Source organism: Emydura macquarii, unplaced genomic scaffold (assembly GCF_026122565.2).
Source record: "Emydura macquarii macquarii isolate MOO-44397 ecotype Brisbane River unplaced genomic scaffold, CSIRO-AGI_Emac_v2 contig_1253, whole genome shotgun sequence".
Taxonomy (NCBI): Eukaryota; Metazoa; Chordata; order Testudines; family Chelidae; genus Emydura; species Emydura macquarii.
The window spans coordinates 55,511,203-55,528,143 of NW_027131390.1; the positions used below are offsets into that span (position 1 = coordinate 55,511,203).

Here is a 16,941-nt window from a genome sequence, read left to right on the forward strand (position 1 = left end):
AACTGCATTTACTTAATGCAGAAAATCTATCACATTTAATACTATCTTACAAAAAAGGTTTACCTTCTGCATAGATTTCAGTGGCTTATCAGAACTATCTGAGATTTAAATGACTGCTTAGTAGTACAATTTTTCCATGATTTTGTTCAGTGATGGCATTTCCCAGTGTAGTGATGTCATTTAGATAGACATTTAGTAATAAGAGTCTTAAACTACAGTCCTGCAGAATGTTCCCGGATAGTTAATGTAATCCTCCAAAGAGACCTTGTTGCTTCATTGCTTTTTAAATGCTCAGTGTAATTTGACTGGTATATTTCTTTTGTGTTTCAGATGGAGCAATTATCAGATGAAGAACTTGATCATGGTGCAGAAGAAGACAGTGATAAGGAAGACCAAGATCTAGACAAGATGTTTGGGGCATGGCTTGGGGAGCTGGACAGACTCACACAGGTTGGGGACACTTCTTGAATACGAAGGTCAAATGTTTCAATAAGTAATCGATACCAATGTTACACATTAATTTTTAATTTCTCAATATGTTCTTAGAGTATGTGTCAGTGTGAATCCCACTGTAGGGAGTATGTGCACCCCATGTGCACAAGATTGGAGTCTTTTGAAAAGCAGTATCTGTTGGGCCTGCACTTGTGCCCTGAGTCTCCTTATGCTCCTCTGTGAGGGCTTAAAGGCCAGAGTGGTGCAACTTGCCCTTAGTTCCCTCTTACCATCCGCCTCAGCAGACTGAACCTGGTGAATGTTCAACTCATTATTCTACTTAAAGACTTTGAAACTGGTTTTTCAACCAGCTTTGTGATCTTCATATTGGTGTTCCCGAACAGAAGAAGCAACCCATTCCCTCAGGGACCACACTATGGCCCCAAGGAATTTACACACTGCCCTCCTCTAGAAAATCACAAAAGTACCAGTCCTAGCAGAGGACACTGATTTGTTACCAGGGTTCACAGCTGGAGCTACCCACAAAGAAAGAGGCCCGGGGGATGCTTCTCTCTTCCTCTTCAGACAATCCAGATCCCTCTCAGAGGTAGCAGATTTGATGGGAGTGTCAGGAGTCACAGGAGCCAATCTGGAGCATACCCCCACTTTCGGGAACAGTTTTCCAGCAGGGCTGGGCAGCTGTCACAGCCAACATATGTGCATAAGGGCCCAAGACTACACTATATGTTTCCATTCCTTAAACACTACCCCACCTCCTTTTTTTATCCCTCTTCAGGGACTCTTTTCATGAGAGCCTGATACAGACAGAAGTGGCCTTGTTACTTTATTGAGGAGCCATAGAACAGGTAAATGTGGAGAAAGAAGAAAGGGGGTCTATATCCTATCACAGACCCGAGGAGCCTGAACAAATACATATGCTGCTTCAGAATGGTGATAATGGTTGCCTCCATCATCCCATCTCTTGAGACTCAAGACTGGTTTGTGCCTCTGAACTTTTGGGATGTATACTTCCACGTTGCCATACTCCCGGCCACAGGAAGTACCTAAGATTCACAGTGGGGCCCAATCATTATTATTCAGTGTCTTCACAAAGTGCCTAGAGGTAGTAGTGATATGTCTTGGAAGGAAGGGCCTTGTGTTTATCCCTACCTGGACGATTGACTAAACAAGGGCAGATCTCATCAGAAGACGTCAGCAAGTGTGGAATATGCCTTCTCCCTATTTTCTTAGCTGGGCCTCCTGGTGAACTACAAAAAATAGGCTCTTATTCCATCACTGCTGATAGAATTCATAGGAGCCATGAACAGCTCCTGTTTAGCATGAGCATACCTTCCCGAAGACTGGTTCCTGTCAATGCATTTGCTATGAATCTGGGTAGAATCAAACCCAAACAATGTTGCGGGCATATCTGGGACTGCCAGGCTAGATGTCATTGTGCACATTCATGATTTTGCTTGCCAGACTTTATCTGAAGCCGTTTTAACTCTGAGTCAGGTGGGTCTATGAGCAAGAAGGCTGCAGAAACAAAGTGATGGAAAGAACCAAAAAACCATGCCTGGAGGGCTATCGTTCTCTTCTACCTCCCCAACAATGATTTTAATCACAGATACATCAGGGATTAGTTGGGGAGCCCACATGGACCATCAACAAATGCAAAGGACCTGATCCCCAGAAGATATGGGGCTGCATGTCAGCGTCCTGGGGCTCAGAGCCATCATGTTAGCCTGCATGGCTTTCCTACCATTCTTCAAAGCTCCACAGTGCAGATCTTGACAAACAATATGTCTGCCTTGCGCTTTGTAAACAAAGATGTACACACTGTTCTCCCTTCTGTCTATAGCCAATCAAGCTCTGGATATGGTGCCACCAACACAGGTTAACTCTGCTAGCTCTTCATCTGCCAGGAGTCAGCAACACCCTGGCAAACATCTGAGAAGACCGTGTTAACGCTCATGAGTGCTCACTGTGGAAATCTATTGTAGATCAGATATTCCTTCATTGGGAGACCCCTGTGATACTTGTTTGCCACCAATGGCAATGCCAGGTGCCAGAATTTTTGTTCCAGAGGGCTGTGATCATGAGATTTTCACCAAATTCCTTCCTTCTGTAGTGGTCCCAAAGCCTTCTTAATGCCATTCCACTCGCTTCCTCTGATCTTCATGGTAATATCCAAAATCAAATGACAAAGCCATAATCATCCTCATGACTCCCCGCTGGCAGAGGCAGTTTAAGTGACAGGCCTTCTACAAAAGGTCCATTCAACTGCCTATCCAGCTCTCAGATTGCTTGGATTGATATCACAGCACCATGGCCAGATACTCTATGTAGACTCAGCCTCTGCACCTGATTGCATGGCTATGAGCAGATTGAGAACTATGGACAGAGACTACTCCCTCCGGTCCAAGAATTCCTGGTATGGACCAAGACAACATTGACCAGAAAGTGTTACCCATCTAAATAGAAGATGTTCTCTGTTTGGGAAACCAAATATGTTCTGGACTCAGTAATTGTTTTGTTCTTTTAATTTCCTCTGAAGCATCTGGCACTGGCCACTGTTGGAAGACAGGATACTAGGCTAGATGGGCCATTGGTCTAATCCAATATGGCCAGTCTTACATTCTTATTTTCTCACCAGACGGTATCAAAGTTTCTCAGGGGACTATTGCATACCTTCCCATCAGTCAGAGAATCTACGCCTGCCTCGAATCTCAACATAGTCCTTCTTAGAATCCTGAAGCCTCCCTTTGAAACTTTTTTGGAATGCTCCTTATATCTTTCTCTAGTGGCTATCTCTTCAAGCAGAAGAGTAATGAGCTTCAGGTGTTTGTCAGAACTTCCCTACATGACTTTTCATAGGGATAAAGTGATGCATGAAATCCAGCTCTAAAGTGGTCTCAGAATTTAATCCAAGCCAATCAGTCAACCAATCCTGTCTTCTTTCCAAAACCATACACTACACTGGGAGATAAGTTGTGCACGCACAAGATGTGTCCAGGACTTTACTTCATTACAATGACAGGACGAAACTGTTCAGATTGTCTATTTCTGGCTATAATTGGACATTCTGAAAGTCAGGCCATCTCTTCAGAAAATAACAGAATGGAGAACAGAGTGCTGTTGTGTTACCAGCTGCCTGGTGCATCTCTCAACCAGATCTCAAACAGCATCCTCCATCTACTTTAAGAATGTGTTGATACCGTAAATGTACAAAGCAGCACTGCAGAGTAACTTTTGACCTCTTTAAACTTTGAACTTAGCAGCCAAGTCTGATGCTAAGTTTGGGAGGGCATTTCTTCAATCCCTGTCTTATTTAGCTGAAACCCTTCTATCCCATGATCCCAAGGGTATATTGCTTGCCAGTAACCTACAGTGGGATGTATGCTGACACGTACTCAAAGAAAGAACTTTTACTTACCTTTATAGTAACTGGGGTTCTTTCTTGTCAGTGTAGCCCGAATGACCCGCCCTCTGTCCTTGCTTTTTGGAGCCTTGAGCTATCATGGGTGTAGGGGAACCAAGAGAAGGTCTCAACTGCTCTGTCTTTAATGCCCTCACATTGGAGCATAAGGTGGCTCAGGGTGTATGCATGGCCCTGTGAATGACATTGCTATTCAAAAGACTCTATTCTCATACCTGTGAGGCACATGTATACCTACAATGGGATCACACTGACTACAGCATATGAAAGAGCCACAGTTACTGTAGGGGAGATAACCATTCTTTCTATCTAGATGATGCTCAAGTGCACCCATCCTTTAATATCTCTTTGTTAGTGGGGATAATATTTTTATGGATAGATATTACTTGTAGATAGAATAAATAATTTAATGTTACATTTTACATCATTTTGTTTTAAAGAATAATTTTCCTTATTACTGAGCTTGTGGCTGAAGAGCCATGAAAAATCTTCACTCCTAGAAGAACAGAAAACAATTTTAGTGGCAAATTTATTTCACAATCCTGTGTTCACAAATTCCCTACTCGGTTATGTTAACTAGGTAGGAACCTTTTGCAAAGCCATTGGCTGCATTAAGAATAGCATGCCTCAGCACAGACATTTGCAAGAGGTATAGTCTCAAAACAGGTTTTTGGCGTTCAACCCATATCTCACTTGAGGTGTTCACTGTTAGCTTGCTAATGTTGGGACTTATTGGTGTATTATTAATGGACAAAAATTACATTTACTGATAGTTGAGTTTGCGTCAAAAACCATCTCACCCATGCAAAATCTTAAAATGGAAATAAATAGTTAAGGGAAAAATGTCCTGTGTGCTTTCCCACCTTCATATTGCCCACAATGCTGTTGCCAATACATTCCATTGCTTCATAAGGTTTTCACTTCCACCTCCAATAGGTACTGAACAGTAATATTTATCACAGCTTCATCAGACTTGTGCTCTCATGCAAAACCTTAAAATGATTTCATACACCCGTATATCTATAGCAACAGATTGGCATATCTGCATATCTCTCAGTCCATTTACTTGGAAAGTTATTGTCTCTTAACATAGCTAAGATCACAGTTAAGGTTTTGCATGAGCATAATTAGCACTTGCAAGAAATCCAGAGTATCCCTGCACACATTCCTAGCGCAGTCATTGCTCTGTTCCAGCTGGACTATTGGAGCAATGGGAAAACAGGTTTGTCTTCTCTGAACTTGAATTTGGATTTTTCTTTCCCAGGTTCACTGGGTGTTCATTGGGTATGAAAGTAAGATTCTTTCCCAGATGGAAAATATTTTAAAGGACATGTTTAAGCTTTATGGTGCCCATGAGATCTTTTGGACTCACTTTGCCCTCCCTAACCTCCACCCCAATAAAAGTGTTACAAAATATAGTCTTAACCCTGTAGCACTTGTGGCCAGTACCTTATGCCACTTAGCACTAATGCATTTTGCATTAGTGGTTAGCAGCAGGATATCCTGCTTTCTAGTGCCAGGTGTTAAGGACTGTCTTATTTTCTGTTTTGGTTCCATTCAAGATTTTGTCTTGATTTGCTCTAGCCAACCAGCATTTTTAGCAGTCGTATAAAACTCACCAATTCACCTTCAAAAGGTCTAGGTTAGAACTGGTTCTATTGCTGTCATTAGAACCTGTCTGTATACATTTTCAAGGGGCACAAAGTCATTTGGTAACTCATTAATTCTGCACTATACATAATGTTACATACTCCTCATCAAAACTTGTTTGCTAAACAGATTAGTTTATCAAAAGGGCCAAAGGCTATGCGTTCAATCTGAAGAATTAAGCCTCTCCTACTCACACCCTCCTCAGTTTCTATATTGGTCCTCATCACCCACAAATAATTCCAGTGCCTACCTTTACTAATAGTTACAACTGTACCCAGTAGCAGCAGTTTGTAACTCACATGATTCCTGACAGTTTTACTGTTGCCTGTTAGATTCTAAATAGGCACATTTTCACTGAGGTGCTGGTTGGGAAATCCCTGGAAACCAGTAGAGGCACTAGAGCCATCTGTTTGCAGCCTAAGGAAGACAGTGGTAAATCACTGATTTACATTCTGTTTACATTTAGATAGTTGTCTTCCCAGTTATAAGGAATAGAAATGATATTTTTCTCCCTAAAGAGAGAACTTAAATCCTGCAGAAATTGATGAGTTAAGCCCCCACATTCACCTTTGTCACTTGGATTTTTCAAGCTCAAGTGAGGGCAAAGACTGAAACAAGATGAGTTGGGGGAGGAGGAGATCTGACAGAATTAATGCTGTTGGATGAACAGGAAAAAAGATGTAAAAGTATATAGTTCAAAAGGAGTTGAAAGATAAGAAAGAAATAGAGAAGAAAAATTATTTTTTCTATGTGTGAGGTTCAACTGCCAAACTAATGCTACATAGCTAGCTTGGAAGCTGAAAGACATTCAGGAATTAGATCTTCCTTCCCTAAAGTTTGGGAATCTCTTTCTTTTAGCTCCCCCTCCCCACCTCTGGATGGAAAAATTAAAAATGTAAATAAAATCTCTGGTAATGCATAAAACTTACTTCTTCATATGAAACAGTTTCTTTTAGGCGACTTGGGCCTGTCTACATTGGAGTTTTTTTCAGTTATACTAGTCTACAGATATGCCTTTGGTGATATAATTATTACTCTCCATGTAGACATCATTCTGAAACTGGCAGATGTAGCCTTCTGTTTCAATGGGTGCACTATACTAAACTGCCAAGGGGACACTGAGCACTTGCAGAAGCGCCTTCTTCCCCACCTCTGCAATCCTAATCCTGACCCAGTGCAGAGGGGTGGCCCTTGAGGAATGCAGCTGGAATGAGAGCTCCCCCACTTCCACCACTAACCCTGCAGTGGCATTTCATGTCCTGTGGTACTGGGCCTGGCTCCCTGCTATGTATGTTGGGACCTGGTGCATAGTGTTTCAGCGCTACTCGGGTTTGGCATTGCAACCCCATGCACCAGGTCGCAACAACCAGAGCGGGGAGATGGGCCCAGGCACTGGAGCTGATCCTTCGGAGTGAGTATGGGTGGTGAGCTCACTCTCCAAGCCTTCCCACCTCTGGGACCTCTCTTTTGCACCAGGCTGTATGATTGCCTTGTTTTGCACCCCTGTTTTCATGATTTCTGAGGGTGCAATTGAATCCATGAAACCTCATTAAAGCTGCCTCTGTTCTGGAATAAGAGAGTGACTTTTTTTTTTCCTTAGCTTAAACAGCTTCTGAAGTAACATGAGCTAAGTCAGAAAGATGCACACTGGGATAAGTGTTCACGCAGAGAGTTAAACTGCACCCTACCATATACCATTATAACTTTCCTTTGTGACAAGTCCTTTGTCTTGGTGAGCGATAGCTCCCAGTACCTTGTCAGTAATTTCACATAGCTATTTTCACATTTCACATAAGAGGTTCTTTAAATATATTAGGAGCAAGAGAAAGACAAGGAAAGTGTAAATCCTCTACTTAGTGGGGAAGGAGAGCTAGTAACTGATAACATCAAGAAAACCAAGGTACTTCAATGCCAATTTTGCTTCAGTCTTCATTAAAAAAGTTAATGATGACCAGATACTCAACACAGTTAACATTGACAACTAGAGCGGAAGGAATGCAAGCCAAGACAGGGAAAGAACAGGTTAAAGATTATTTAGATAAGTTAGATATATTCAAGTGAGCAGGGCCTGATGAAATTTATCTTAGGGTACTTAATGAATTAGATGAAGCAATCTTGGAGCTGTTAGCAATTATCTTTGAGAACTCATGGAGGACAGGAGAGGGTCCAGAAGACTGGAGAAGGGCAAATGTACCTGACTTTAAAAAGGGGAACAAGGAGGACCCAGGGAATTATAGACCAGTCAGCCTAACTTCAATAGTTGGAAAGATACTGGAGCAAATTATTAAACAATTAATTTATAAGTACCTGAAGAATAATAGGGTTATAAAGAATAGTCAGCATGGATTTGTTTAGAACAAATTATACCAAATCAACTTAATTTCCTTTTTTGATAGGATTACTAATGTAGTGGATGAAGGGAAGCAGATGATGTGATATACCTTGATTTTAGTAAGACTTTTGACACAGTTCTGCATGACATTCTTCTAAGCAAAGTAGGGAAATGTATCTAGATGAAGTTACTATAAGGTGGGCACACAAGTGGTTGAAAGACTGTACTCAAAGAGTAATTATCAATGACTTGCTGTCAAATTGAGAGAACGTACATAGTGAGGTCCCACAGGGGTCAATCCTGGATCCAGGATTATTCAATATTTTCGTTAATGACTTAGATAATGGAGTAGAGAGTGTGCATAAAATGTGCATATAACACTAAGCTGGGAGAGGTTGCAAGCACATTGGAGGACAGGTTTAAAATTCAGAATGACCTTGACAAATTGAAGAATTGGTCTGAATTCAACAAGAAGAAATTAAATAAAGACAAGTGGACTGTATGTCACTTAGGAAGGAAAAATCAAATGCACAACTACAAAATGGGGAATAACTGTCTAGGTGGTAGTACTTATGAAAAAGATCTGGGGCTTATAGGGGATCACAAACTGAATATGAGTTCTCAGAGTGCTACAGCTGCAAAAAAGGCTAATATGATTTTGGAGTATATTAACAGGAACGTTGTATGTAAGACACAGGAGATAAATCTCCTGCTCTACTCAGCACTGGTGAGGCCCCCCGGCAGGAGTACAATTCAGGAATGATGTGGAGAAACTGGAAAGCATCCAGCAGAAAGCAACAAAAATGATAAAAGGTTTAGAAAACTTGACCTATGAGGAAAGATTGAAAAAACTGGGCATGTTTAGTCTTGAGAAAAGAAGGCTGAAGGGCGACCTGATAAGTCTTCAAGTATGTTAAGGGCTGTTATAAACAGGATGGTGATCAATTGTTCTCCATGACCACTGGAGGTAGGACAAGAAGTAAAGGGCTTAATCTGCAGCAAGGGAGATGAGGTTAGATATTAGGAAAAACTTTCTAACTATATCGTTAAGCTGTGGAATAGGCTTCCAAAGGAGGTCATGGAGTCTCCATCATTGGAAGCTTTTAAAAACAAGTTGGACAAACAACTGTCAGGGATGGTCTAGGTTTATTTGGTCCTGCCTTATCACAGAGGGCTGGACTTGATGACTTTCTGGAGGTCCCTTCCAGCTCTACATTTCTATGATTATAAAAATGACAGAACATGAATTTACATACAAACTAAATGTATTAAGCATTTTTATTATGATGATAAAATATTCATACTGTCTAATATATCTAATCACATAACAGTTGCTAAAGTATTCTGTTACACATCTGTATTTGTTCTTAAAGCCATCATAGATAATATATGCCCAAAATACTCTTTCTCATAAACTGGAATGAAACTCACTTTCTTTACTATATTTAAAAAACAATAGTCCATATTAGTAAAGATCATTTGATAACTTAGGCAAATTTACTTTAAAAAGTCTTTGCTTCTGATATGTTAGCTATTTTTTTAATTACATTAATAGTCAAACTGATCCAGGTAACTGTAGAAACTCTTCTTAGTAAAGTAATTCTTTCAGAATGACAAGGTAGAACAATAATACTGAAAAATAAGTATAAGAATATACTTTCCCTCCTTTCAGCTCCATAGCAGCAGAATGAATTTTAACATCTCTTCTAGTTGGACAGTTGACGTTAATCTCAGTAATATGATAACTGAATACTTTTCTGTTCTAGAGCAAATCCTACAAAAGAGAACTCATTTTTTAGATTACATTTCTCCCATTGAAATTAAGCTTTCATCCCTGTTTGTAATATTGTTGTTCTTGTTATATTAAATACAAACTTTATTCTAGCTTCTTTTATCTCTTTTGTACTTTTTTTTTAGAGTTTGGATACCGACAAACCCGTGGAGCCAGTAAAGAAATCCCCTCTTCGCCAAGAAACCAATATTGCCAATTTCTCCTATCGTTTTTCTATGTACAATCTGAATGGTAAACAGAATTATCTGAACCCCTCAATTTATTTCTAACATTGAATGAATATTTCTTCTAGCAGAAAGCAGTGATCTTATAAAATCTTAAAATCCTACAGGATTAAACATAGCATCCAGACATACTAGGGAATCATTTCCTAGTTTGCTGAAACTGTATTATCCTGTTTGTGACACGGAATTCTTAGGCCTTGTCTATAATAGCACTTTTACTGGCAAACTTTTGTCGGTCAGGGGTGTGAAAAAAGTACAACCGTGAGCGACGTAAATTTTGCTGGAATAAGTACTTGTGGGGACAGTCCTATGTCGGCGAGAGATGCTTTCCCACCAACATAGTTACTGCCGCTCATTTAGGGAGTTTTATTATGTTGGCAGGAGAGCTCCCTCACATCGAAATAATGCAGCTACACAAAAGTTCTTACAGCGGCACAGCTGTACCGATACAAATGTGCTGCTGTATGTTTTAAGTGTAGACTAGCCCATAGTGTCCCAGACTGGGTGTCTCTCGGTAGCTAATGTCTAAGAATCAAAATCTACTTATTTGTAAAGAACAATTATTCCGATAATCTTTTTAATGAAAGAGTAAATTGATAAATTTGTTCCTTAAGCCACGTTGGATGGAAATGGGGAAAAAAAGCTAATTAAGGTTGCACGTGAGAGGGGAAATGTAGTAATTAGGTGCAATATTTAGGTTAAACAAAAACACAAAAAAGCTAATTAAAAAAACTTAGTTTTTCTTTATATGACTCTGGCAGTAGTACAGGAAACTTGCATTTAAAAAAAATGGGTTGAGGTTTTCAAACCAGTGAGGGGGATTTTGCCACACATCTTCCAATAAAATTAATAAAAAATGTGTGGCAAACACCTCTGTACTGCTTCAAAAATGTCACTCAGGGGTTTTAACCAGATGATAGCTCATTATACATTTCTGTTAATTTAAAAAAAAAATTACTGACATTATAGGCTTCCATTACCGACACTTGAAATTAAATTAAATTTTAAAAACTACTTTTTATTCTGAATGCTGTAGATTCAGAGTGGTGAAATTATTATTTCTACTTTGTCCATTGCAAAGTGGCACTGCTAGGAGAACAGGCTTGAGAAATGAGTTAATCATAAGCAAACTAATGCCTATTGTTCATTGCAGAAGCCCTGAATCAGGGGGAGACTGTGGATTTGGATGCCCTCATGGCTGATCTTTGTTCCATAGAGCAGGAGCTCAGCAGCATTGGGTCACAGTCAGCAAACAGTGCTTCAATGAAACGTCTAGCCACAGAAGCAAAAGTAGCCAAGAAACCACCTGCTGGTCGAATTTCCTCTAAACACAGCAGTATAAAAGAATCGTCCTCTTCATCTGGTAGGGTAACTAAGCCTTCAAATGCCAACTTTTCCTTGGATGACATCACTGCCCAATTAGAGAAGGCTTCTTTGAGCATGGATGAAGCTGCCCAGCAATCTGTAATGGAAGATGCTAAACCTGTAGTTACTGCTCAGCACAGGAGGACAGCATCAGCTGGCACAGTGAGTGATGCTGAAGTGCGCTCCATTAGCAACTCATCCCGTTCGAGCGTAACCTCTGCAGCATCCAGCATGGACTCCTTGGATATTGATAAAATGACAAGACCTCAGGAACTGGATTTGAAACAGCAAGGGCAACCGATTACTGAGGTAGTGTATCGTTATTTCAGTATAGGTTCTATTTAAACTTTTTAAAAACTTTGTTTTACTCATCTCTTTCAGTCCTTCCATAATGGTGCTTATGGCTATGCATATGAATATTCATAGAATAATAGAAGATTAGGGTTAGAAAGGGACCTCAGGAGGTCATCTAGTCCAACCCCCTGCTCAAAGCAGGACCGACCCCAATTAAACCATTCCAGCCAGGGCTTTGTCAAGCCACACCTTAAAAACCTCTAAGGATGGAAATTCCACCACCTCCCTAGGTAACCCATTCCAGTGCTTCACCACCCTCCTGGGGAAAACCTTTTCCTACTATCCAACCTAGACCTCCCACACTGAAACTTGAGACCATTCCTCCTAGTTCTATCATCTACTACCACTGACAGCAGCCTAGTTCCATCGTCCCAGGAACCCCCTTTCAGGTAGTTAAAGGATGCTATCAAATCCCCCCTCATTCTTCTCTTTTGCAGACTAAACAAGCCTAGTCCCCTCAGCCTCTCCTCATAAGTCTTGTGCTCCAGCCCCCTAATAATTTTTGTTGCCCTCCGCTGGACTCTCTCCAACTTGTTCACATCCTTTTTGTAGTGGGGGTCCCAAAACTGGACACAGTACTCCAAATGAGGCCTCACCAATGCTGAATAAAGGGAAATAATCAATTCCCTCCATCTGCTGGCAATACTCTTACTAATGCAGCCCAATACGTCGTTAGCTGTTTTGGCAATAAGGGCACACTGTGGACTCATATCCAGCTTCTTGTGCACTGTAACCCCAAGGTCCTTTTCTGCAGAACTGTTGTATAGTCAGTCGGTCCCTAGTTTGTAGCAGTGCATGGGATTCTTCAGTCCTAGGTGCAAGACTTTGCACTTGTCCTTGTTGAACCTCATCAGATTTCTTTTGGCCCAATCCTCTAATTTGTCTAAGTCACTCTGTATTCTATCCCTGCCCTTCAGTGTATCTACCACTTCCCCCAGCTAGTGTCATCTGCCAATTTGCTGAGGGTGCAATTCATCCTATCCTTTAGTTCATTAATGAAGATGTTGAACAAAATCGTCCCAAGCACCAACCCCTGGGACACTCCACAGGTTACCAGCTGCCACCTAGACATTGAGCCGTTGATTGCTACCCTTTGAGCTTAATGATCCAGCCAGCTTTCTATCCATCTTATAGTCCATTCATCCAACCTATACTACTTTAACTGCTGATAAGAATATGGTGGGAGACCACATCAAAAGCTTTGCTAAAGTTTTCCCCACATCCACAGAGCCAGTCATCTCATCATAGAAGGCAATCAGGTTAATCAGACCTGACTTGCCCTTAGTGAATCCATGACTGTTCCTAATCACCTTTCTGTCTTCCAAGTGCCTCAAAATGGATTCCTTAAGGACCTGCTCCACGATTTTTCCAGGGACTGAGGTGAGGCTGACCAATCTGTAGTTCCCCAGATCCTCCTCCTTCCCTTTTTTGAAGATGGACACGATATTTGCTTTTTTTTCCAATCATCTGTGACCTCCCCCAGTCGCCACGAGTTTCCAAAGATAATGGCCAATAGCTCTGCAATCACATTAGCCAACTCCCTCAGCACTCTCGGATGCATTGTATCCTGTCCCAGAGACTTGTGCATATTCAGTCTTTCTAAATAGTCCTGACTCTGTTCTTTCAGCAGTGAGGGCTGCTCACCTCCTCCCCATTCTGTGCTGTCCAGTTCAGTAGTCTGGGGACTGACCTTGTCTGTGAAGACAGAGGCAAAAAAACCATTGAGTACCTCAGCTTTTCCAGATCATCTGTCACTAGGTTGCCTCCCCCATTCAGTAAAGGGCCCACACTTTCCTTGACCATCTTCTTGTTATTAGCATACCTGTAGAAACGCTTCTTGTTACCCTTCACATCCCTTGCTAGCTGAATCTCCAGTTATGATTTTGCCTTCCTGATTTCACTCCTGTGAAATGTGGTATTCAATGTGGTAAAGGGTGACTGATGGTTAGCTTTTTCTTAGCTATACTGAAGATGTTGGTTCTCTTGCTTCTTTTAAAAAAAGATTCCTTTCAAGCAGGCGTAAGGCATTTTTGGAGGGGCTTCCCACCACCCTATCTTTTACAGTTTTAATGTTTTCTATATTTTAAATATTAAAAAAATTACTAGGTTAAATGTTCAGGAATTCCAGTACTAGAATCTGGAAAGGCACTTATAACTATTTTAAACCATGGTTTTTGAAAAGTATTTGTGGAGAAATTGATGTGTGGGGGGCTATGATAGATTTGGTCATCCACTTCATAAAGGACCTTTTCATTTTCTTTGCTGATAATGTTAATGTACTTAAAACTAATCTGATTAGCATAGCCTTTAAGATGATGACATTGTCCAGAGATGTCACCTTTGTGTTACAACTCAATTTCAAAAAATTGTGGAAAAATAAATATTATGCTATGAATTATTTTAGTTTTATGTAGAAAGAGAAATAACATGCATAATTCAGATAATCTAGTATTGATTTTACAGCATTATACAATATAGTACATTGCAAATTATATGATAAACTCAAACGTTCAATAGTAAGAGATTATTTGGTGTATTACCTGAAGTTCTTGCTTTTTTCATATATAGGCTATTTTTCTTCAGGCCTGAATTCTCTCTCTCTCTTCAAAAAGTATCCCAGTTTGACATCCTCTTCATTTCTATGACAAATCATTTTGCTGTTAGCTCCCAGGCAAAAAAAAAAAAAAAAAAGTAAATTTTTTTAGAATAGACAAGAAAGAGGATACATTATATACGTGGCAACTTACTGAGTGCCTTTGAAACTTCATATTTATATCCCATTGTGCCTTTGGAAGAATTTTTCTTTCACAAATCTTAAATGCTGCATCACTTGCAGAAATCGAAATGATGACTGGATATTCAAAATAGAGAGAGCTATACTTATACCAACATGATACAGTCCTGAAACAGTCCATAAAAAAGAAATCCATCAACTACTCTCTGACCTGTCAGATTGTAAATGTTCTTTTGAGATTTTTGGTGTCATATTGGGCATGTTGCATCTGTGTGATGAGATAATATTGCTTGAGCACCAACAATTAAATTCTTCAGGAAATTCCAAATTAATTTGAGATGCACATTTGGAGCAACTGGAGGTATACACATGGATATGGAAAAACATACTAATGAATCAGAGGGCTTCAATAAGAAAGGTTTACACATGATGCTTTAATGACTCTACAAAATAATTCTGATAACCTAATTGTCATTCAGAAGTCTGCTGTACTGATACACACACTTTATAGTTTCCTTTCTATTCAAATGAGATAACAGGAACAAATGGGGCTTAGTTTTTATAAATAATTAACCCAGTTTGAATGCTGTGCTATATTTCACTCCAGCTCAAGGAGAAGAATGACTCATCCAACTATAAGTATAAGGTAGAAATATGTTTATCTGTTGTAAAGACTGAATGCTATAGCTTGGGCTGCGGATCATGAACTTCTCAAGGCCACGTTTGTATTTAATATTTATGTAGAACGTTTAGAAATTCATGAACAGCTCATTTTGATTTTATTTACATAAGCGGTACTTCATCAGTGTTCTCTTAACTGGAGGTGTGCCTGTTTTAAGTTAAACAAAAAAAAAAAAGTCAAAGGGTCTTTCTTGCAGCCTGAGCCGTTGCTGCCACTTGTTAAATCCTCTTCTAAACATTTGAAAACCAATTGAGGCAGACTTGGAAGTCAGAGCCAATCTTCTACAATCTTCCTTTATTCAATGTATTATTATCCTTGCAATTAGTTTGTTCTGTATTTCTTTAGTATAATGGGGTTTGTTTAGTTTGTTTTTTGGATCTTTGGAGGAGGATAGAAACCCAATACCATCTTGAGCAAAGGTGAAACTTTGGGAAGACATTTCCCTATCCGTGGAAATTAAAGTGAGTGTAATTATCATTGCCTGTTCTCTCCCAGCTGCCTTGTACATGAGTGTAGCTTCAGAAGTATATATGTACAAAGTTTGAGGTCAGTGTTTTAAGTGAAACAGTTGCCAATAATGTACTGAATCGTTGAAGCTATGGTTAAAAAAAACCCAAACAATCCTGTCAGTCTGACTCATGAGATAGTTCATTTATTAATCCAGTAAATATATTTTTGTAGTCTGATGTTTGACCTTCAAAAAACCTTTAATGGTACTGAATTTTTATGTTCATCTTCATTGAAGACTTTTATCCATTTCTTCCAAAACACTCAAAAAATTCATCAGTTTAATACATGGCATTGCCTTATGAACAGTAAGTTATCCTATGGCCACCAAAGCACTAAAATAGGCTAAAAATGTATAAACTGTTCTGTTCCTTCCTGTGTGTTTTTCTCTATGCAGTAAATAGCACCTATGGATCTAATTCAGTCTGAGTAGACAAAGATGTTACACAAATTGATTTTTTGGTAGATATGTATAGTATAGAAAAAACTTGGATTTGTATGTTACCTTTTTAGTGCAAGGTATTTTCTGCAACTGATTCAGTAGTTTGAGATTCTTGTCTCAGTCACTCTTATCTTGCAAATTATATGCTGAAGCATCAGTCAGATTGCTCCAAAGGTTTTGGAGCAAAGAAGATATTGTCCTGCCTTTTGTTTTTCCTGGATTTTCTAGTTCTTGCTGTGGAGTGAGTAAAAAGCAGTCTACTGCTCCTTGATAATGTAGATCTTTTTTTAAAAAAAATGTGTTAATCACAACAAATAAAAAAGCAGATTAGAAGAAGATAGAAGAGGAGGGGAGGAAATTGCTTTTTTGTGTGCATAAGTGTGTGTGGCAGATTACTCTAATCCATGATTACTGGGTTTGTTAGTCTCAACTGCTTTTGCAACTCTGAACCATTGATTGCAAGTCTGAGAAACCTGAAAACTGTCACAGACATGAGTATGAGCTGGCCTTGTAAACCACTCCCCTTTTTAACATAAAGAGACTGTCTGCTTCACATAAGAATGTGTCTATTGTTTCTCTGGCCAGATAAATTGATAAGAATGCTCTCTTTGAGGAAGGTAACAAGGGTCTGTTAATCATTTGAGTTGAGTGTGTGAGCCAAATCCTGTTTCCCTTCTTTGGGTTAATGGTAGCTACATCCAATCCATTTAACAGGGATGCTTTGTTTTACTACACTTTTTGTCTGATCTGTTTAATCTCACTACCCTGAGGAAGTGCCTGACTCCTCTGTTAGAGAGGTTGCCTTATTTTTGAAGACTCATTTAACTATTTAGAATTAAATTCATTATCTCACAGGAACTTCCCCTTATTTGTTGAGAGAGAAAAATGAGACGATGAGGTTCTCCATTCGTCCACTGACACACATTCCTATTTTTGATACCTCAAAAATAGACTCCACAGTAACCTGTGCTTGACTAAATCCATCCTC

General features: G+C 39.7%; 1 protein-coding gene across 2 annotated transcripts in view; it reads left to right on the plus strand.

Annotated features, from left to right (window-relative positions):
* Positions 1-16,941, plus strand: part of RAPH1 (Ras association (RalGDS/AF-6) and pleckstrin homology domains 1) — a 156,103-nt gene that overhangs the window by 65,473 nt on the left and 73,689 nt on the right. For both annotated transcript variants that reach the window (XM_067548850.1, XM_067548851.1), the window contains exons 2-4: positions 331-450; positions 9,771-9,876; positions 11,023-11,543. In XM_067548850.1, the coding sequence (XP_067404951.1) occupies positions 331-450; positions 9,771-9,876; positions 11,023-11,543 (747 nt within the window). The remainder of the gene's footprint in view (positions 1-330; positions 451-9,770; positions 9,877-11,022; positions 11,544-16,941) is intronic.